The sequence below is a fragment of the Podarcis pityusensis genome (assembly GCF_964106645.2).
Source record: "Podarcis pityusensis genome assembly, chromosome: 6".
Classification (NCBI taxonomy): domain Eukaryota; kingdom Metazoa; phylum Chordata; class Lepidosauria; order Squamata; family Lacertidae; genus Podarcis; species Podarcis pityusensis.
This window is the reverse complement of record NC_138030.1, coordinates 79,786,769-79,810,949: the sequence shown is the minus strand read 5'-3', so window position 1 is coordinate 79,810,949 and position 24,181 is coordinate 79,786,769. Positions and strand designations below refer to the sequence as shown.

At 39.8% G+C, this 24,181-nt stretch overlaps 1 protein-coding gene across 11 annotated transcripts in view; it reads right to left on the bottom strand.

Moving 5' to 3' along the window:
- The window catches only part of NTNG1 (netrin G1), a 208,141-nt gene that overhangs the window by 40,320 nt on the left and 143,640 nt on the right, over positions 1–24,181 (bottom strand). For 6 of the 11 annotated variants that reach the window (XM_081008682.1, XM_081008678.1, XM_081008684.1 and 3 more), the window contains exons 6-7: positions 5,198–5,263; positions 2,271–2,330 (exon numbers count right to left, since the gene is read on the bottom strand). The exons of 3 other annotated variants lie outside the window; for them this stretch is intronic. In XM_081008682.1, coding sequence (XP_080864808.1) covers positions 2,271–2,330; positions 5,198–5,263 — 126 coding nt within the window. The remainder of the gene's footprint in view (positions 1–2,270; positions 2,331–5,197; positions 5,264–24,181) is intronic. 2 more of the 11 variants (XM_081008686.1, XM_081008679.1) reach the window with 1 other exon arrangement.

Genomic DNA, 24,181 nt, shown 5'->3' with positions numbered 1-24,181 from the left:
TTACAATCCCGCTCCCCAGTTTGTTGACACCTGAAAGAGGCCACCATTTATATCTCCCAGCATTCTGATACACAGCACAGTGCCAGAAGACACAAAAGACACCCCCCCCCTAATTTGGTGCTGCCTCTTTCAGCAACCTGGTGGCGGTAACTAGGGGTGTATACAACCACAGAAGAATTCCAAGGAAAATAGATGGTTCCCCCCACTTGGGATGTGCCGGATTTTAACCCCATCCTCCATATTTGTCCCTGAGTTTTCTGCTCAGCTTTTCTCACTAGCTTTTTGATTTAGTTTGTTGTACTATTACAGACAAAAAATGGTGTGTTAACTCCACTTTTCCTTCCAGCAACCAATTGCGGGGGACTGGAACTTGGGATTTTCAATTTCAAAACAGCAGAAGGGAGAGGGATGTGAGAGCTCCAAAATGTTGTGCAGCGCCTCTGGTCCACTTGCCCCACTTTGCCACAGCTATATCAGACATATAACCTTCAGTCCACTGCAGCAGCTGCTCAGGGACAAAACAGACTATGGTCCACACTTCCCAAAGGGTTACACTTTACTAAGTTACAGGTGCAATAAATCCCTTGCAATATTGTTCCTCCTTTCCGCTCTTTTAACACTTTGTTATTCCTATAGAAGAACCACCTCTTCTGTTTTCGGTTGCGCTTAGCAGCTGAAGCAGCAATGGAGGGCTTGAAAATGCTCAATGGAAGGAAATCCCCCAAAAACGAGCATTTCCATTTCTTACTACCATTGTAGTAACATTATCCTATGATGATATAAAAAACATTTTAAAACCACTGTCCCCACGCTATATCAAACTTTCTTATTCTTCTCTTGTACAATATAATTATGGAAACAAATATATTTTTCATTATCAACTTAAAATTTCTGCATTAGAAATAATCTACTCCAGGTTCATGGTGTAGGTCATTTATCCATCCCCTGGGGCAAAACAAAGGTCAAGGGTTGTTGTTGTTGTTTTAATCAGCCCATATGCCTTGGCAACTCTCATCCCATAACTAAGGGCATATTGAGAACAATAGCTTGGCTTACACAAATATTGCAATGTGTTGTTCACATGCTTAAACAAATAAAATTGAGAAGTGAAAAATAGCAAAAATAGTTCTGGTCTATAAATGACAGATGCTCAGCTCAGGCAGACTGTCTGGGAGCTGTCAAGGCAATTGTGCTATGCTTTTAAAATGTCAATATAATTCCATTATTTTGATAAAATATTGAAACCATATCAGGGCACATGGAATCCAATGGATGCAGCCGGTTCACCAGGAAGTTCAAGGCTAGAATTGCCACCAAATTTTGCTTAAAGCAAAATTCAAGGAAAAAACACACGGTTCTGCTTAAGCAAAACAACCGAGGATGCTCAAGCAATTTCCCCAAAAGATGAGTGCAGTTTATTGTGTGTGTGGTGCAATACTGCTCACATCAGTTAAAAATGTTGCAACAATTCATTTCAATGTACTTTGTGTGAGAATAATTTTTGGTGGACTGTACCCCGTTTCCATAAAAGGTGTGAGAAAGTTTCACTGCAGGGTGGGGGTCAGGGAATGGATGTTATATATTGGCTATAACATTCAAGTGCAACTGAACAGTTCCACAAGGACTTTTCACTGCACTCTCTTCTCTGTCAAACCCTTCAATCGGTTCAGGAGTTCCGCTAACTCTCCAGGGCAGAACTAGGGGTTGTGTGGAGAGATGGGAAGGTGGGGAAGTTCTACTGTGCAGTTAAAAGTCCTTGTAGTAGTGGAACTGCTTAGCTGGCTACTGCCCAATGATTGTTTTGTTTGTCAAAGGCATATAATGGAATCAATTCTGCATGATTCACTTGCCTGTACTTTAGTGGATTATAGTTTCTCATTTACTGTATCAAATTAGTAACACAATCTAGAGGACATTCTCCCCCCCCCCAACAGCTACAATATCATTCATAATAAATTCTGTCAGAAATATGACTGCTGTGATTTTATTTTACTGTGTATGTGTGTTTGTGTGTTTGTGTGTGTGTATAGTGGCTGCTCATCAGTAATATATCCCTGGTGGCTTACAAACATGACACAGCCTAGGAATCATTTTTATGTGCCCCTTTTGTGGTTCATGTCCTTAGCAATGCTTAATTCCTTTCATTTGTGCTCACTAATGGGATGATACTAGACACCACATCACAGTTATTCCAGATTCATACAGTGCAATCTGTTACACAACACAGGACAAACGCTAGGAAACCACTGTATGAATGCAAGAATTCCTACCTCTTTTGTGGTTTGCAACTTGAACAGAAGAAACAGTAGACAAAGCTAATTTTGGAGCAACTGGATAGGTTTAAAAAATGAAGAGTAGATTAGGAAATTGTCATATAGGCACAAGTTTAAAAAACCAAACAGAACCTAAGATGAATTTGTTGCAGCCCTATATAAACTCACATGGGAGAGAATATTTTGAACTAAATGGGAGTTTCTTTTGCATAGACATGTACAGGGTTGCACTATTGGTAATACTGGATGTGGATATTTATGTATGATATATTTGTAAAATAAAACAGGTTTATCTAAGGTTAGGTATTGTGGCTATGAAGCTTAAACAGGTGACCTCAGAGAACCCTCACTACTAAATATAAATATAATTTAATTAAAACCCTGAACACACACACACACACACACACACACACACAGTATCTTGTTGGGATTTCTCAGTTCCTTTTTCATAACATAACTTCTGCTGTACTTCCATGCCCTGATCAAGAGATATTCAATAACTTACTTTGCCAAACCTTTATTAGGCATTACAAATATAGCCCATCATAAAACATCCATATATAATTTATTAAAAAATATATACAAATAAACAGCCATGTAAACATAGCTGTCAACGTTTTCCCTTTTTAAAAGGGAAATTCCCTTATTCCGAATAGGATTTTCCCTTAAAAAAAGGGAAAAGTTGACAGCTATGCATGTAAAAATATGTAATGTGGATTTTCACTGGAGTTTCTTTCCACTAAATAGTGCCATTCACCAGTCTGAGAAATACTATTGATAAAAACTCAGCCACTGTTGCAGTTAGATATTCCGTAACAGGAATCTGCACATGGATTGACAACCTGCAATACAACAGGCTGGGGGGAGGAGGATCTAAGACCCCTAACTGTGGTGTTACAAATGTGTATGTGAGATGCTTGTACATCAAATATAAGTGGTCTAAAATGTAATCAGTGCTACATATTCTGATGGCAACAGATCTATTGGTAGTGGAGGGGTATGGGGCTAATTCAGTCAGATGCTTCCTTCCTCCTGCTAAACCGGGGTTTCTGAAATTTCGGTCTCCAGCTGTTTTTGGACTACAATTCCCATCATCCCCTGCCACTGGTCTTGCCAGCTAGGGATGATGGGAGTTGTAGTCCAAAACAGCTGGAGACCAAAGTTAGCGGAACCCTGTGGTAAACAAACGATCAGGGCTGTCAGCTTCAACAGTATTGGCCATCGTGTGTGTGTGTGTGTGTGTGTGTGAGAGAGAGAGAGAGAGAGAGAGAGAGAGAGAGCTTAATACATGCTTTTTTAGTTGTTTGATGCTTAGACTGTCCTACTTTATCATAAGCAATTGTAATTGTAACTGTTGCTTTCTGACAAACTGCTAATGGGCTGAGCTAGTCACACAACCATTTGCAAACTATTCCCTAAATGAGAAGGATATTTCTGTTCCCATTTTACACCATTACCTGAGCATCATAGCTGATGCTTGACCTCTCAGTGCTTAATGCTGCATTGCTCAAGATTCAGTGGGAAGTTACGTTGAAACCTAAGACCCTTTGCAATTAATTTGTTAAATAACAAAATCCATTAGAAATGCTAAGTGAATCTTAATTCACTCAATGCCATCAATAGTCAATTGCTTGTGAAATACAAAATAAATGTGCTCTCAAATTCAGTGTCAATCTTGATGGAGAGCTGTAGAGGAAAGATCGGTTACTGTAACCTCTTCAAGGGACATTTGAAGAAACTTGTAAAATATAATATGGATTCCATGATTAAGGCAATTCTAGCTGTTAGTAATGTATGTATCTAGGGCAGGCTCAATTTCATCACTATGATCAAGGGCTAGGACTGCATTCATTCCAATCTAGCTCTCCAACAAATTGCTAATACATTTTGTTTTAGCTTAGAAGCTATTTCCTGGATCCTCTTTTGCTCATTTCCTCCTCCATCTGTATTCATTAGAGTTTAAAAGGAACATCCTGTGTATAACGATGGCAAGTTGTAGACCAATATTATTTGCTTTTAAAGAGGGAAAACAAGATAATTCCATGTGATATAATGAACGCGTTTACACCTGACTGAATGAATTTGCTGCGTAAAAGCTCCGTAGAACAAATGTTTAAAATGATAGCATTTTAACTATATATGTTCTTCATTGTCTTTTTTTTTAAAAAAAACCACACTCCCAGAATAATCATCAGGCCACAGACTGACAGTAATTGTGTATGTGTGTGTGTGTGAATGTCACTGGAATTCAGATGTGAAACTAGTGCACTAGGGATTTCAGAAAGAAATATTGCTGTCAGTGCTAGTGGAAATGTAATACTTTAAGCACACAAAAAAGGATACGGGATATGGGAAGCAACCTACAGTGTGACTTGACCTCTTGCGGGGGGGGGGGGGGATGGAGAAGAGAAAACCCCAGCTTTTTGAAGATGCTGCATTGTTCAAAGAAATTCCCTGAGAATACTGTTGCTCCCACCACCATAAGTCTGTCTCAGTGCAGCCTCAGCTCTGAATACCAACCGAAATAACATTCATTTCAATTAAGAAAACAAAGCAGAAGAGAGAGACATTAAGAAATGATTTGATGGAGACAAAAGAAATCTCTGGCACTCAAAAATTCTCAAAACTTATTTATCATGCAAACCTTGATGCCTATACAATTCCAGTCTTCTCCAGGGACTCATATTCAATTTAAGCTATAAAAGCGCTTATAACTTTGGTGAGGAAGATCTGTACATGTTATATAAAGCCTTTTCATGTAAGATTCATTTTTATGATAATTCCCAGTAGTTGTTTTTGGACAGTATACTTTTTTATTAGTCCCAAGAGAGGAAAAAAAATGTGTTTTGTCCTTTTTGCCATCATCTCAGATTCTATGAAAGCAGTTAAAAGTATAGACCAGTAGGAATTTTACAGAATCCTACCTTGATTTGGGTTAGAAACCCCAAGGGAAGATATATTCGGCCATATCCTATCAAACTTTGGAGGAGCTGCATATATCAGGAAAAATCAGGATTTGTTATTTACATCTGCTGATAGATATTTTTTATTTGTTTTATTTCTAAACAGACGTGTATGGAGAAAAAACATAAAGCACAAACATCCATTACTGGACTTTGTCAATGACACACTTGGACAATACATCAAGGCCACATTGAACAAGAACAAGCAATTGATGATTCCCAAAACATTGAATGGACATTTACATCTTTTGTGTGCATGTGTGTGTGTGTGTGTGTGTGTGTGTGTGACATTTCAGCTTTTATAATCTAACATTACCAATTTTGATGTTAAAATATGTATTACAGGAAGGGGCACTGGATAACAGGACCTCTCTAATTCCTAGGTTCTATGGGGTAAAGCTAGACACTCATCTGTCAAGGATGATGTTTAGGGATGGTAGATGGGGCAGTGGAGAGGAGGATAGGCTCTGCTCTTTGATTTGTGCCATGTTTGATGATTCCTCGGGAACACTTATATCTCTGGCTAACTTGCTAGTTGCACACATCAAATGATATTGTTATAAACAGTTACATGGGTGAACATACTAGGCATACATGCCAAAGACGCCAGTCCAAAGAAAGATGACTTTGACTAACGTTGATAACACTGCTACTTATTATTTGGCATATAAACAACACATCTATGATGATGGCCCATTCATTGTTCTAGTCATCCAAGTGATGAATGAACACATGTGGACCAGTCTTAACAAGAACCCTACAAACATACACTTCCATTTTGCCTGCAACCACACCTAGTAGTGAAGCAAATAAACAAATTATCAACACTTCCTATTTAAAGCCATACTCTAAATATAAAATTAGAGTATGAGACTACGATAGCAAAGGCATTTTACATAATTTTTGCTCCTCCATGCTCTTGGAAGCTAGACAAAGCCAGACGTGTTTTTTAAAAAATTATAGCAAAAGGTTTAAAAATAAGTAGACTGGGGTTTCTAGAGAATGAATTCACTTGATTTCTTATCATATCCAGTGAACTATAGATGCAGAAAGCAACTAAAGGAAAAAAAATGCTTATGTGATAGCAGAAATAATCACTAAGTTTCTATGAACTTGTTGATCACTGTTTTGCTTTCTGATGAGAATTATCAAAGGATTTTTTAAAAAAATGTCCTTAGCATTAATATGAAGTATTGCCTGGTAATTCTGATTTATTTCAGTGTAATCAGAACTGCTACATGTTAAAAAGGATTCCTCACTGGTCATCTGCCTTACTTGGTTAGGATCTACACACATATATTTGTGATATCGAATGCTGGTCAAACTCAGAGTAGAGCCATTGGAATCACCTTCTATATATGTGAGTGTGTGCATTACAAACACAGGCACACACACAAACTCTTTTTCCACATTGCCCTGGCAGAATTAGAAAATAGGTCCTCCACAGCTGTCCTTTAGCTGCAGTAGTGTGTCTCTCTTTCTTCATTAAAACATTCCCATTATGTGTCTTATTTCATTCATGCTAACGACAACAAAAATCACAGGAAAGAAGCACCAATGAAATAAAATTTTGCTTAATCTGAAATAATAATAGTAATAAATCTAATGTTTTATTGTATTTCAACATGTTTGGGACATTTATCAACTAGAGAAGTTACAGCATTTTTGTGAGGGAAGGATTTTCTTTAACTATATTTCATATGCTTCCTCCCCACCACCCCTGATCCTCACACTGTAATCGGTTTCCTGTTTAAAGGCAAGAGATCTGACTTATGTGTGCATGGTTCTCAGTTGTAAGACTTGACACCTTGATGAATTGTGCATTGTTTCTGCTTTGGAAAGGGGCAAGTTGCAGGGTGGAATGTTTGGATATTATTTTGGACTACTGATCAACATGGCGGGCTACTGCTACGTTTGTTCCTTGTGCAAAGCAACCGGTTCACCAATTGAAGAAATCAAGCTATTTTGTGCACCCCCTGCTATTCTGTTAAATAGACTCAATAGTTTAATGTCTTGTGCAACATGGCAGAGCTCTGCCCCAGTCTTTTCTTTAAAAAACAAAACCCTGGCAATAATTTGTTCATTATACACACTTATCAGCTGAAGTTGCCTACCCTGATCTAGTGAATTAATTGAGTAACAGCAATTTTTTGAGAGTGCAATTCTAAGCCTCTCTGTTGGTGGTTGAATGGGGATGGAGCTCAAGTTTTTCTCCACCAGTGAAGAGTGCCACTAGCGCTGATGAGACTCTGCTGCAGCCTGGTATATGAGGTGTTGGTGGCTTTTGGAGTGGAATACCAGTAATCAATGTATCCATAGCCTGTGGTTCACCTAGGGGGATGATTCTTGAGTTCCACATCTTCACCAGTCTGGAGCTGGCACAGCAAATATATATAAAGAAGGAATATATATATATATATATATATATATGAGAAAAAAAGCTTTCCCCACTCCCTCTTTTGCTCTGGCCATTTATGTAAAAAAATAAATTCTATACTACTTTGTAGGCCAATTGCCTCACAAAGTGGTGTGCAATCAATAAAATACATTAAAAGGTAATCAATATAACATTATAATAACCTCTCATTAAAACCTTTCTTGCTTCTGGCCCTGGGTTTGGATTGCTTTGGCTATTAATCTTCAGTCGCGCAATGCAATCTTATGCATGACTGTCCAGAAATAAGTCCTCCTGGGTTCAGTGGGTCTTATTCCTTATACGTTTATTTAGAGTTGCAGTCTTGGTCACATTTGACCTTTGAACTGTCTAATATCTCCTCCTCCAACCTTGTGATGCCACAAAAAAACCCCACATCTCACTGAATAGGGTTTTGGTATCTACCCCTTTATCCATGAGAACTAGATTTCAGAGGTTCTTAAAGATATCTTTATTAGTCACATCCTGTTACATTCTCAGCCTATTTTGATCTGCTCCTCCCCTCCTACTTCAACTACTGGATCCTTCAAGCATCTTCCTCTAAAAATAATAATGGTACAGAGCCTGTTCAGCTTTAGATTGAAGCTGCTTCCACTGGGCTGAACCTTGAATTGTTTTTAAGCCTTGTTCCACCGCCAGTATATCAATTATTACATTTTTTTCCCCTGTGACAAATATGGCCCTCATTCTAGGCATTGAGCTTTTCATTTTTTTCCCAATTTGTGGCTGGATACAGCATGAACACTACCCAATCTCTGCACATTTGGCTTTTAAAAAAATGCTTGAATAGTGGGATGAAAACTTCTGAGTCACTCAGAGATTCTTCTGGAGGCTGCCTGTGAAGTCTTTAGGTAACTGGAAAAGATGACTCATTCTCAACAGGCTTCAATCAGAATCCTTTAATAGCCAGGCCATATAATAGCCACTCATTCATTTACCGCAATTTGTTAAGAACTCTCTTTTCCTGAGCAGCAGGAAAATAACATAATAGTTCTGAGATCTCTGCAGGGGTATAGGTAAGTCTGAGGAGAAAGATATTGAATTGTAAAATGCAGCCGGTGATCTCAAAGCGCTGTTTTTTTATTATTAAAAAGTGCAGGGGTTGTGGATATGCACAAAGACAGAACTTTTTATTTATTAAATTTATATGCTATTCCATTTCCTCCAGAGATGAAGTTGAGATACTTTTAATCTGATTTAGCATTTTAACTTTTGTATGTTTTAAAATATGGCCGTACGTCTGTCTTAATTTTATCTTTTTATGAACTGCTTAGAGGGTTTTTAATAATAATAATTAAGTGGTGTATAAATCTTAATAAATAAATGACATTCAAAAAGTACCCACATAGTTTACCATTCAGGTACTGACAAAGATTTGCTTTGTCTTTAGCAGCTGCGGTTTTTTGAAAGAGATGTTCAGATTCTGATGATTTTTTTTTTTAAATCATCCAATGCCTTATTAAAACATATTCATACTTAATTATGATGTTTTGGGCTTTATGCTGAACAGTGTGCTGTGATAGTTGCTAGCACATATTTATTTTTAATTATTTTGATTATGACATGTATACAGGATATACAACATATGCAAAATATAATAATAATAATAATAATGATGATGATAATAATAATAATAATAATAACCAAATGCAAGCTTTCATACCAAAAATAGGTAAACTATAATGTTATCAGTTACTCCAAATTATGTAAAGTGTGGGGGAAGCATATTCTTATAAAATGCTTAGCTCACTGTGCTTACCGGTATCAGCCCCACTCCTCTGGGGAATTTCTTATGGTTATTTTGATATCAGTAGTATGGGTCAGACCTACACAACTTGCTAAACAAAATGCATCTATGATATATGGTGATTTTCCCCCTTGCTGGAAGCAAAACCAGGAAATTTACTGAGCCACTAGTGGATGATCGCACATGGCTGGCGACCTGTGTTAGGCTTCGTGGGTCAAAACTGAAAGTCCACTGAAAATACGGCAGGCTTCCTCAACCTCCCTCCAGATGTTTTGAGACTACAATTCCCATCATCCCTGACCACTGGTCCTGCTAGCTAGGGAACATGGGTGTTGTAGGCCAAAAACATCTGGAGGGCCGAGGTTGAGGAAGCCTGAAATCTGGCATACCCTCCAACATTTCTCCGATGAAAATAGGAACGTATAATAATAATAATACCCCTCCCATCTGACTGGGTTGCTGCAGCCACTCTGGGTGGCTTCTAACATATATAAAAACATTAAACATTAAAAAACTTCCTTATATTGGGCTGTCTTCAGATATCTTCTAAAGCTTGTAAAGTTACTTATTTCCTTGGATCAGGGGTTGCATAACTCCACACTCTCCAACCTTTCTCTGATGAAAATAGGGACGTCCTAAGGAAAAACAGGACATTCCAGGATCAAATCAGAAACCGGGATGGCTTCTGTAAATCCGGGACTGTCCCTGGAAAATAGGGACACTTGGATGGTCTGATATGGAGATCAGAATGAGGCCAGAGGATGCAATACCACTCCCTCTTCTATCTGTTCTGTATATATGGAAGAAAGGAATGAACAAGACAATATTTGGCATGTGATGAAAGGTCTGAATGTTTAACAGGGCTAATGGCACGTTTTGGTCATGGTATGGTCTGCTAGACAGGTGTCTATAATGTAACACATATCAACCAACCAATCACCATCCACTCCTTTTTCTAGTGCAATAGGCATTGCACTAATTAATGGAATTAATTAATTATCCTTGGTTCTTACCTTAGCCAAGAACAGATGTAGACTTTTAAGGGTGGTTCACATAGTCACTTGGCTGAAAAATGGCCAGAGACACAAACATAATTGATGAACTGGTGTTTGTTTGAGGGTGGTGGGCAGCACATGCTGGATCCTTGCCTAGGTGAGAGTAAATTGGCACCAAAATGATGTTTTTCTATAATAAAAGTGAGGGATATGACTGGTAGTGAGTGACATGTGGTGCTGCACAAGATGAATCTTTAGACAACTAAATATGTTATATGGCCAAAACATACATAGCACATGATATCTGTGATTGACTCTCCTGATTTTTTCGCCTTTGAGAACTTTCACCCATTTTTTAGGGGTGTGGGGGGTGTTGATGAAGAAAGGGGGCTCTCCCTTCTGCTTTTTGCCTTTCAGGAGATCAGGGAGAAGTTCAGCAGTGTGGGAAGAACAGTTACAAGGATTCTTGCTGTGTTTTGTTGGCTGGCCTCCACCATTTATATTTTCCAATATTGCCTCAGAAAAATGTTTCATTGTGACATATTGTCATCCTCAGCAGCATTCTGGGAAGAAATTGGTGCCACCCCCCGTAGCTCCTAGCAAAGCTTAAAAAAAATGGGGGCTGCCTGCCTTAGAAGTCATGAGTTTAACTTCTCCCACCATTGAAATTCAGTCCCCAGGCCCTGAAAATATGGAAGCACCTATCCACTTACATAACCTTTGAATGGGTCACAAAAAAGCCCTGGTTATATGTTCCCAGGCCTGTCCACAGTTACGTTGGACCCTAGAACCTACACTGGCAGAACGGGGGTGGGTGGGGGGAATTTGCCCATAGAGGAATCAACAGCTATGCTTCTCATAGCATGGAGATAAACATTATCACTAATACCTGCTAAAGACACAGCTACAACACAGCTACAAGTTGGCAACGCCAGCTGTGACCTATCTTTTTAATCTGATACGTGTTTGCTTCCTCCAGTACGAAGGTGGATAACTCTGAAAACTACTGGCAGATGGGTTTCCCTAAGGCACATGTACAAAGAAATGAGTGACCCCTTTGTTTTTTTCAGAGAGAGCTATGTGAAATCTGTGGGCTCTCAAACCTCAGGAACCAGATTGTTGCTAGAGTGATCAGATAGAAAGGAGGAAAGGGCCTGTGTACCTTTAGCGGTGGTAGAGGAGAGGGATTTCCAGCAGGTGTAACTTTCCCTCACCCCTATCTGACAAGCTGCATCTGCTAAAATTCCCTCTTCTCCACACCTATTAAAAGCACAGGAGTCCCGTCTTTCTCTTCATCTGGTCACACTAATTGCTGCTGCCCTTAGGCCTCTTCCGGGGAAAGAAAGTGAGCACTGGGGTTGCTAGGCAACCGCTCCTGGTCTGCTTACTGAGAAGAGAGAAGCAGGAAATTTGTTAAACTATTCCAACTGCCTGCCTCCCTCCTTCATGACAGAGGACTGTGTAAAATGTATACCGGTAATTGCATACCAGTGTGCCTTAGGCTGCGGTGGGAAGCCCCGTGGTCCTCTGGAGGTTGAAGCCCAAATCCCACCAGCTTCAGCTAGCTTGGCATATAGTCGGGGCAGTTGGGAGCTGTAACCCAACACCTGCAGATCCCTATGTCTTTTCCATTCCCTGCCTTAGGCCCAACTGCGGACATTTTAATAATATATTTAGTCTTTTCTGAATGTTAGTTGCAATACTTATGATACTTGCAAGCCGCTTAGGGATACCCCCCCCCCCAAAAATGTAAAGGTAGACCATGACCTAAAGTTGACATGTATTTTAGCTGATAATGTATGGGCAAAATTCAACTAAGGAGATCTATAAACAAGTACTTCTTATTGGACAGTGGGCTTTTCCCCATCCTCCCTCTGTGGTGGGGGTTCGGGAGATGCTCCACCACTTGGGAAAATAAGAGAGTGGGGATCATTCCGTTTAGCAAGCTGAAATGCTCATGCAGCCTGAACATTCAGAACAGTGCAACGGTGAAGTCCACTCTTCATTTTCAACTGCTGTTTGTTTGTTTTTTTATTTAAAAAAACTGTTAATTCTCATTTTTAACGACAGTTTTAATGCATACTTTATATTCTCCACAAACCTCTTGGGAGATTTTATTTATGGTTAGGCAGCACATGCTTTTTCTGTCTCATTCTGTTTTGTTTGCTTGGAGCAAGGGACTGGGTTACTGTTCACACTTGTGAATGAACCTGAAACTGTCCTTTGGTTGGGCTATTTTTCATCAGAAAGGCTTGCCTGATTCTTAGGGCAATGTTCCAAGCAGCACAGTGGCTGTGTCTAGCCACATTTAATTTCCTAGAGCACCCCAGGGTCTGAGAATTGCTTAAGTGTCTGCTGTACAAGGGAGGAGGATGGGAAGCAAACCAGAGTAAGTTGAATCTGCTTCAAGTGATGTCCCTGGCCTGGCCTCTCATTAACCGCTCACCCACCCCACCAGTGGCTCACTGCATTGTGCTATTTCAATTCTCTTCTAGTGCCAGTGTTGGATTAGTAGCGCCCCAATCATCAGATTAAGTTATGCACGCAGCAGCAGCAGAGCTCTGCAAGGATATTCTGAGCTCACCTGCCAAAAAGATGGCTGTGAAGGGATGGGGTTCAGAAATTCAAAAAGTGGCCTGCATTGAAAACATTTTGGGGCATCATAATCCCCATCGATTACTGGTTGGTTTGCAACATAAAAATATAAAATGCATAGCATAACAGCAGAATACCCCATAGACATATTATATATTATAGGGTATGGTTTTCCTAATATAACACCATTTAGCTACCGTATATCACATGGCCACATTCAAGTTTATTTTTTCTTACTGCCCAATCCTAGGTGTGTTTATGCAGAAGTATGCTCCAGATAACTTGCTAGGAAAACATGCCTAGGATTGGGTTCTTAGTTGTCTTAAAGTGAAGACAAAATTCTTCACTTTAAGAGTTTCATTCCATTTCCCACTCTGGCCCACCATTTGCTGCTGAATATGTTTTGAATTGTAGTTCTTCTATAATAACTACAACCAGATCCAGTGTGAGAGTAAATATTGTATTAAAAAGCCTTGCTTTTCTCTCTGTTCTTTTTTTTTTATTTTAAAAAGGAAACTGTTAAGATCAGCTTACTGATGCAAAAGCTAGAGTCAGGAGAAGTTATAATACGGTGCACAGGAGGTAGGGAAGAGCCCTCAGCAATGTGTGACAACTTTTGTGTGTGAGAAAGGGGAGGTGTAACAGGAGTGTTACAAGTCTCAAGGGTGTCCCTATTTTCATCCATGAAATGCTGGAGGATATGATAACACAGAAATGAAATGATGTTTTCTTCCCATTTCTTCTTTCAATAAGAACCCCTGCAATGCTTCAGAGATAATCTCATACATCTTAAAGTACAGGAACATAAGACTAAACCTGCTCAATCAGGCCAAAGGCCTATGTAGTCCAAGCTTTCTCTTTGTAGCCAGCCAGATGCCTTTGAGATATCGAAAAAGCAGGACATGAGAGTTACAGCGACTAGCAATCATACGGACATCGTAACTATTGGCTAGTGAAGGCTTTTCCTCTATGCGTTTATTTAATCGCTTTTTACAACTGCCTTAAGTTAGTGGCTGTGTCATGTTTCGTGATAGGGAATAAGAGTCAACCTACACAGGCAGCAACAGAATCACTTGGTACAACTTTTTTACTTGGGTTGTACCACTTTCTACTCATGACAGGAGACCTCAGGTGTAGGTACTGTTCTACAAAAAGGAAACTTTCTGTGAATGGCTCATAAAATAAACACTCTGGTAGCAAATCTCAGCATAGTTTATGGCCAGAATGGTTTCCCTAACACTCTTGAAAGAAGAGTGGGCAGGAGGGAAATCTTTCAGTGTCTCTGAATATTAGCTCTTTGGCAACTTCTGAATCCTCCTTCCCACAGAGCAAAAGATTTCATTTTTGCCCAGAGGTACCCAAACTTGAGATCCCACTGTAGCATATTTTCAAAACCATGTTGGCCTCAAATTATGTGGTCGACTTGCTGCCAGATTGACGAAACAGACCACCTTGCAGAATGGTTGTGACATAAGTAATGATTGCTTCCCTTCCCAGTATCTCATAATTCTAGTAGCAGGATCAGAGCAGTTTAAAAAAAACACAGTTTAAAAAATTAAAATTAAAAAGCCCTTTTTTAAAAAGCAAGTTTCATTTGAAACCGTCTGGTTTGAAAAAAATGCTAACATGACACAAGCATGCTTTATGTAACTAGGAGCTGCTAATGCAATTCTAACCGTGTCTACTCAGAAGTGAATTCAGCAAACCTTACTCCCAGGTAAGTGGGGTTAGGACTTCAGCCAACAGATCTGTTTCTTATGGGTATGCTTTATTTAAAATGAGGGTGAATGTAATTTAGAGTGTAACAACCCAGCATTTAGCATATGCTATCAGTAGCATTTTTCTCTGAATATAGCTTTTTTACTTGGGACAGAGGTGCTGGAAAGCCTTTTCTGTTGCTGCCTCCTCCTTTTTACTTCATTCTCTACAAATCTTTTTCCATATCTGGTTAATTAATGTATGTGTGCAGTATACAGTCAATTTGTACATCTCATTAGTGTGAATTATTATGCTGAAGACAACTAGGCTTGCCAATATTGTAATCGATTACCGTAGCTGTGACTTTAACAGCAGCTTGTCGTTCAGACATTAGCAAGTGATTATATTTTTCTCCATGCTGTGAAAAGTGTCACCTGCAGATTATTATTTTTTGCACACCAAGCAACCACTAAGAAGAGGCGGCCTGTCTAGGCTTGTTTTAGCCAGTTGTCAACGTCATAGGCAGTATTATTTATTACTGAGCAAACGAAATGGTTAGGATAATTGAAAATCTTCTAATGCAAACAGAAATTATCTTGATTAGAACAACTAAATCAGTAGTATACCTTAGTTTCAACATTTATCTGCAATTGAAGATGGTGTCAAATCAAAGAAAATTATATTGGGTATGTAACAGCTCCCACATGATCACATTTGAAGAAAACAAAACACACAGTTCTTAACAAATACAGGCACCTCCCAATTTGTGTGGGGGTTGAGTTCCAAGTCACTGCGTGCTTGCGTGAAATCATGTGCAATCTAAACACCCCATTCTGCCCCTGCTCTGTTCTGCCCCACCCCGTTCTGCCCTTCTAGTGATGTTTTTTATAACGTTTCTGGGTCACTTCCAATTTTAGTGCTGTGTGTGTGTGCCTAAAATGGGGGTTGCCTGTAAACAACTCCCTTCACCCTATGTTGCACCCGAAAGGGTGGCATTCGACATAATTGTAAGTAGGGTACGTATGAACAGAAGGAGGTCTGCTCATGCAACAGGGCTTTCCTTATCTCCCTCAAACCCACCTAAACCTTTCTGTGAGTTCCCCAAACTTCCAGGGAAGATTCAGGAGGTACAGAGGGAGGAGAACAGGGAAAGTCCCTTTGTATGAGTGGACTTCGTTCCACTTATGCAACAACTTAGTTGAATCCTGGCCTAAGACATTTATGCTTACTTAGGCGTTAGATGCCCGTCAGTGTAATTCAGTGTATATTTACTTAGATGTAACTCTACCTGAAATCAATAGGACTTACTCCTAGGTAAGTGTACATAGGATTGAGCCCTTAACGCATGGCTTCAGTGACATCCATGCCACAGAATGACTCTTGGCCACAATGGATCACTTGTGTGGGGTGGTGACCCCCCCCCCCCCCCAAGAATCCCAGGAACTGTAGTCTCTGAAAGGCGCTAGCAGTTGTAGTTCTGTGAAGGACAGTTCCCAGGATTCTCTTGGGGGAAGTGCTTTAAATCTATGTAATGTATGCAGCTTTAATTGAGGGAAACTTTACATGAACCTCTAGTGGTGCGGGATAAACCACAGGGGCGGCGGCAGCAACCACCTTGCTAACTCCTATTATACATATTGGATCCGACTCCATAAATGGGCCTATCTCCCACTCAACTTAGTGGCAATTACTTCTAAATAAATATTCATAAGACTGGACTGTTTGTTTGTTTATAAATCCTTTAGCCTCTAGTGTTGGACGTGGTTCTTGGAGAGCACTTTGCTGGGTGGGTGGCAGGGCTCTTCAGAATTGGTGCCAGTCTTACATACAATATTAATTTATCTATTTCATTGTTTATGAAAAGTATTTATATCCTATCCTTCACCCCATTGTGGAGTCTATTAATATAGTAGTACAATGACAAATGTCAACATGGCCTGCAAAGTATATTAGGTTTGATATCTCAAGGACTAATTGGAAAACAGTTGTGTGTCCCTGCCATGCCCCCGTGTGTTTGTGTGTGTTGTTGTGGTGGTGTATGTGTTGGGATGGGTCCTTTATAGCACCCTGGCCAAACACTGCACCTTCTGTTACCACGATACCCCCAGACACCCCCCAATAATTCCCTGTGGCAGAGAGACTTTGCTATTGGTTGGTTTACCACATTGCCAGCTTTCTAAAGACAACTGCCTTTCACTGTACAAAACAACACTTAGTGATTGCTGATCCACAGCCACTCATGCAGTAAAGGGATAGTTGTTCTTTTTCAAGTGGAAAAACATGAAGCAGTAGTAAGCTGGTTTTGAGAATTGACTCTGATATACTTCCTAACATGGTTTTAGAATGTTTAGCAGATTTTAGAGTCCAAACGTCATGCTTCACTTTGCATGGTCATAAGCGTCTATCCATTTTTAGGAGCAAGTCTAAGCAAGGACACATTTTGGTGCAATTGTCTACTCTTAAGTCTTACTCAAACTAATGCCATAAGCAATATTTTCTGAAAAGGACAATCATCAGTTAGTTTTTCCAAAACAACAGCAGCATCATATTTCTTGTACAAATACTATATATTATGACCAGAGTAGATATGTCAATTAACATGTCAATTTCACTTTCTCATTTTCCCAACCTTAAATTTGGTTCATCCCCTTTCCTTATTTGCAAAATAAGAGGGGGAAAAGTCTGCACAGGAATTTATCTGCATTTTTGCATCCCTTCTCCTACTAAACACATTTTAACACAATTTTGCCTAATTTATACATTTTTGCAGTTTCTCCTGATATAATATAGACGTGTATGTCATTTTGCCTAATATATGTATTTTTGTATCACAATTTTTGGATGGAGAACGGAATGCCACTTGAAGAAAGAGTCACTTAATACTTGGGAAAGTGTAAACTAGATTGATCACATTAAAATGTGAACCAAATTTCTCCCCTTCTCCTATGTAGTGTAGGAGAAATTTAATCAAGGAAAATAGTGTGGCATAAATGACTAAATCCTCCCTTCCTGAGGCCAGCAGCCAGGAACTGACTTGTCTGCCTATAGCTACTGCTATTGCTACATTGACTGTTATTACTGTTACTTTAAGAGGGAGGTCCTGTTCATAGGTCTTATTTGGAACTTCAACTGTGTTTAAAATTTTATCCTCAGTCTACACCATGTGTCTTGCAGCCAATAGGTTGTAAAATGTGTGTGTCAAGTCCATGTCTTTTACTCTTTCCGTGAGCATTTGGGGAGATGATTCCTCTGTCTCATCTCCAGTTCCATTTTGCAGCTTCAGATGGTTTGCACAGATGTGAATGAGGGGAAGGGGAGGCCCAGAAGGAAGCAGATTTTTCTTTCTCTTTCTTTCATATACATTTGATTTTCAAGCTTGGTTAGAAAAATTGTAGTGGCGTCCTACAGCTTTTGGGTTGCTCTATTGGTCCTGGATTGTGGTTAGCAGTGCTGCCTGCATTCTTGCTATTCAATCTGTATATTGTTATGAGTGTGTGTGCTAGACACCCTAAATTCCTGGGTCTAATTGGTGTTAGAATATAATTACAATTTGGTGTTAAAACTGGTGGCTAGACCCATGTGTGTATTTGAGCTATGTACTAGAATAAGAGTTGGTCGACAGTGGAACAGACTCCCATGAGAGGTGGTGGGCTCTCCTTCCTTGGAGGTTTTAAAGCAGAGGTTGGATTACCATCTGCCATGTATGATCAATTTGAGATTCCTGCATTACAGGGGGTTGGACTAGATGGCTCTTGGGGCCCCTTTGAACTCCACAATTCTGAGATTCTCAGTTGAAGGAGAGCGTGTGCCTACTCATTTGCAAATGAGATTTGCCCTTGATCATTTGTCATCCTAATCACTCATTACCCCCAAGCCATCACCTCACAGAGGAACCAAGTCCTGGCTTAATGAGTTTTTGACACTATGTACTAGAATACATAGCATTGTCAGAAAGTTCTTCCTGATGTTTAGTCAGAATCTCAGTTCTTAAAACTTGAATCCATTGGATTGAGTTCTATCCTCCAGAGCCGGAGAAATTAAGCTTTCTCCATCTTCCGTGTGACAGCCCTTAGATATTTGAAGATGGCTATTGTATCTCCTTTCACTCTCCTCTTTTCCAAGTTCAACATACTGGAACTCCCTCAACCGTTCCTCATAAGGCTTGGTTTCCAGACCCTTGATCATCTTGGTTGTCTTCCTTTGCACACATTCCAGCTTGTCATCATTTTTCTTAAATTGTAGCACCCAGAACTGGACACAGAATAGAATATTACTTCCCTTGATCGGGACACTACACTTCTATTGATGCAGCCTAGAATAGCATTAGCCTTTTTTTGCTTCTGCATCACATTGCTGACTCATGTGAAGCTTGTGGTTTACTCACACCTCCTAGATCCTTTTCACGTGTACTACGGGCAAGCCAGGTGCCTCACCCCCGTCTTATATTTGCACAGTTGGTTCTTCCTGCCTAACTGCAGAACCTTACATTTGTCCCTACTGAAATTCATTTTGTTAGCTTTGGCCCAGTTCTCCAGTCAGTTCAGTGAGCAGGTTCTTAGAATTGGAGATCGGAGTTATGCAACAGATATTGTAACTAGCGGGCTGGAGAGAGTGTCAGAGAGCAACATTTGAGAACAACGGTTGAGGCGTCCTTAAAACCAAGGCTGCTGTGGCTATGGAAGAAGTCAGAACCTCTTGGGGTGTGAATGCTGTTAACCCCTCCTGCGTAGCCTTGGGTTGTATATATGTATAAATAAGCCTAAAGACACCACAGTTTCCTAATTTTCAAGAGGAAACACTGACCCCGAGTAAGCACATTAACCTCTGGAATCTCACATTGCTTGGAGATTAGGGTAGCGCGTAACAATATATATGTACTTAAACACACTACTACGAGTATTCTGCAGTCTCCAATATCCTGTGGTCACAAGGAAACTGGACATAAAAAACATGCATTGGAATGCCCTATTGTCTGGGGAAGTGTGGAACATTATTCTTGGTGGTCTGCAGTTTGTTCTACAGGAGAGGGCCCTACTGTGTTTCTGAAAGAGGTAATTGGAGGGAAAATGACACGACTGCAAACATCGCATTTAATGTCTGCTGACTTTGATTGCATTTGGTACTTCAGTACATTGTTTGTTTCTAAACTCTGACTTCTCTGTCAGCGATAGCTTCGGAGGTGGTAATCACCCCCACAAATCCCCCACCCCCGATCTGTGCATCATGTCAATCCTATTTTCTGCGTAATTGTGCACTTTCTAACAAACTACTTAGCATAATTAGTGTCAATGTGTACTGCGGAATACAGATTAGATGCAGTAGTTCGCTAACAAACAACTGGTTCAAATCAGGGCTTTGAAATTCCAGGAGGGGGGTGGTTCAGGGGTGATGGCTTTCCTCTACCACGACGAGTGTGGCCACATAGATGTGACAGGCAGTGACAACATTGAGATGGAAGGCAGGGAACCAGAGAAAAACCCTGGCCAAACAGGCAGCGTGCACACAGCAAGGTGCGGTGGTGGGTTCCACTTGGTCACATTTTGTAAAAGAGAAGGGTTCATAAGTGGTGGAGTATATCCCAGTCTACACTTTACAGAGAATAAGCTAATAGGGTGGTATATGACTGAGAGAGAATTATGGATTGTGGTACTTCACTTGTTAAATAGTAGTGTCACTTTAAAAAAAAACACAATTTTTTTTACACGAAATATACTCACTGTATGTAGTAAACCAGTGCATCGGAAGTGCAACACAGTTCTTTCTCTGATGTCCTAGTTTTTGACATGCTCTGGTGTAGTTACATGGGACATGTGAAAAATATGGCTACTGTCTGAAGTGATGCAGTGCAGTTTCAACCTCATCTACATAATGCATAGAACACCCCTGAATTGCTGGTTGAGTGCAGAAAATGTGTAAAAGGGAAGGCATGAAGGAATGGACTTTAATCTTCAGTGTTCAGTCTCAAAAGTATTTTTGACAGGTTCGTCTATACCATGATTATTTAACGATGGTCAAAGTAAGGTGCTCTGTAGGCATAACTGATCATAAAAGCTTTACAGTATTCTGAAATTGGTTTTGGGACTCATTAATTGCTAACCATCTCACTATCAGCTATCCCCCCCGCCCCCAAGCCAGTGCTGAAAAGATCAGCATTGGAATCAAATGTGCTGGAAATGATCAAAGAACCTCTTATTCAATTGATAGACAACAGCAGGTACAAATGACCTTAATGGGGAAAGCTCTGATTTAATTTTTTGTGTAGATGATCAGAAAGGATGTGTTTACTTAACAACCACTCTTTGCATTGCACTTAAACATTAATGATGTGCTGCTTTAATACAAGATCCTTTGAGATCAAAGTGAATACAGAATTATACATATATGTTACGCACCAATATATACATATTTTATTCTTCCTTGGGCATGCTTTTGATCATCTTAGTCTTATGGATGATACATGAACATCTGTTGCAATGGATTTTCTTTGTATGCTGGATGTTTTGTGTTCATTTTTCCCCTCTCTCCACTAAACTGAGCAAAAGCTCCAGGCATACAGAAGCCAATATACGCAGTTCAGTGTTTTCTAGCAAGCGATATTAAATGCACTACCTGAGAATAATCTATTCCCAGCTGAGAGAGGAAAAACCTCCTGGAATGAACACAAATATTGCATTAGCATAGACAAAAGAAGAAATCACACAGAATCCATTAAAGCAGCCTGATGTTATTAATCTTGTTTGGCATGTGTGTGTGAACACACACAATTTGCAGTCCAGTGAATCTCAGTAGATCAGAATGGGGAAAACACTGGGTTGTATCCACTGTTAGTCCTACTCAGAGCACACCCACTGAAATTAATAGGCATGTCTAATGTAGGTGCATCAATTTCACTGTGTCTCCTCTAAGTAATAACTTGGATGCAACCCTCTATTATTTATGAATGGTATTTTATGCATCAAAAAGTGCTCATATTTGAATGAACACTTGTTGAAGTGAAACCTATTCCATATTTCCTCTTAAGGGTATCTAAAAGGGATTATTTGTGAACTAAGGCTATGCAACAAATTTGAAGAAGCCATATTTGTCAATAGTCACCTGACCACCTGTACAAAGCAGGAAGTACCTCCAGGAGAGCAGGCAAGGTTGATTGCCCACCCCACCCCCCTTTGTAGGGACTAACAGATAACATGAGTACTGATTATTTTTGGTAGGCCTGTGACTTGGGCGGGCTCTGAAAGGTTAGCACAACTGAAACAATTCCCATTTTAGCAAAGGCAATTGATACTAACTACACCACTGCTAAAAGTGTCCAAATTCAAAGATGTCAGCAATGCATCCTTTCAGTTCATCTTGGATTAATCCAAGTCTATATGAGTTTCCCAATTAAGAGTCCAAGGCCAACATCTGCTGATGCTCAGAGATGGCGAATGCAGTGAAGAAAGCTATATGGGAGTGTAAAGTGAATGTCACAACCACACGAGTGCATGCAAGACAATACCAACAGTCTGTAGCACAAGAACTATTTTTACCATTTATCCATTTCTGTTAGCTATGACAATGGATTTTTGTTTGGCTACGAACCATAAGATTTCTCCCCTGGCTTCCTTTAGGCTCCTCCCCACTTTTCTTTGCATCAAATAACACAACCGAATTCATTGTTAGGGCTTCAAACCACCGTGCATTTGCAGTCAGAACTATGCTGAGGAGGATACTAGGGCAGAAAAAATACATAGGACTTTTCTCCTGCATAATGTTAACACTAATTTCATCGCAAGGAAAATGGCTACTTTAACATTTAAGCCAGTACAAAAATGGACAAAGAGCACCACATGCATTCATGACATGGCTAGTTTTGAATGCAGTTAGCATGCTATGTGGTGCTTAACAAATCAGCCCTAAGCCTATTTATGAGCTGAAGAAAACTGAGGTGACTTATAAATGCACGGTCAGGCCTCTCAATTTAGAAGAAGAAATGCGGCGGATAAATTATCATGTCACTGTTTTTCAGCCAGATGTCAGGTATTGCAAATCTTTTGTTGGTAGTTAAGAAATGCATAAGGGTCCTGCATAGCACAAAATCTGGACACAATCCAGCCAAAGTGGATTTAAATCCCATTCGTTTAAAGCATGTGCTTAACTCTCCTGTTGAAGTCAGTGGCATTTAAAATTGAGAGTAGCTAGATCTGACTCACTTGTTTAAAGCTTGTGCTGAAAAGAAATACGATTCTTCCTAGGATGGCTGCAGAGATCTACCAAGGCCTGTTTCTCTCTTTCCTACTTTGGTGTAAGGTAGATCACATGCATCACAGCATCATGGAGAATAGAAGGCCTGTGCACACTTTCCACATTCTTTGCTAGTTTCTAATTTGCATAACATACAGAGTGAGAAGGGAGGATTTAGGAAGTGAGCACAGACTCCTCTTTCCCCATAATGCTCTCCAGCACTGCCTCTACTTAAGCCAAGATAAAGAGAGTGAAAATGGGGCTCTATTTAGCCCTATGGGAATTACTTTTTAACCCTATGGAGTTCATGGGGATTATGCTGCCTATAAGCACTGCACTTGCATTAAAAAGGATTGTTCCCAAAGTGCCTATGTTGCGTTTCCCATGTCACTACTTTACTGTATAAGACATTCAGTGACTGAGTAGACTTTATCAGCACTTGGGATTCTTTAGCATAAAGTTCCAAATTTATTTACAGTGAGATCATGCCAGATTTCTTAAGTAAAACCTTGAGTATCTGACCTAGGGTAAAAGTGAGATAAGTAGAAAAGGTGTTGAATAGAAATACTTATTTCAGGGACAAGGTGCCTTCAGTTTTCATCTTTTATTTATTGTCTAGAGAAGGGCATTCTATAAATCTTCTCTAGCAGGAGTTATTGGCCTCATCTGCATGTAACGCTAAGCAAAACCATGATGTAGCTGGATGATCAAGTGTATGGTCACCCAGGAGGAAAATCATGTCCATTTTGCTTATCCTCTAGTCCTGGAAAATGATAGTATTGCCTTATCAGATATCTATGCCACCCTTCAAAGAAAAATTAACAGGGTGGTTTGCAGATTTGAACCTAATTTGGAACAATTACAATAAAATATTCAATGTAATCTGGACTGGCTATAGTGAAGGATCTCCAAATACAGTCCTGGCAGTTTGAAGAGTAGTTGGTTTCCTCTGCTGTGCTTGTTTGAAAGAAATAATAAAGGATTCTGCTTTCATTCACTTTCAAACTTGAAAAATATTAGATGTGTATCATTTGAAATCCCTTAATTTGCAAAAAATGTCTGTTTAGTGATCACAATCTGCATTGGCTGTTGCGTTATGAGGTGTGTTCCTCTGAACATAAATATCTATGATGTGCAAATGCAGCAGGAATATTAGTAATATTTCTCCAGTTACCACAACTGCAGGTTTCAGGGAGAACAGAAATAGATGTTGGAAAAATAGATTTTCAGAGGCTGAACAACAAGCAAAGCTG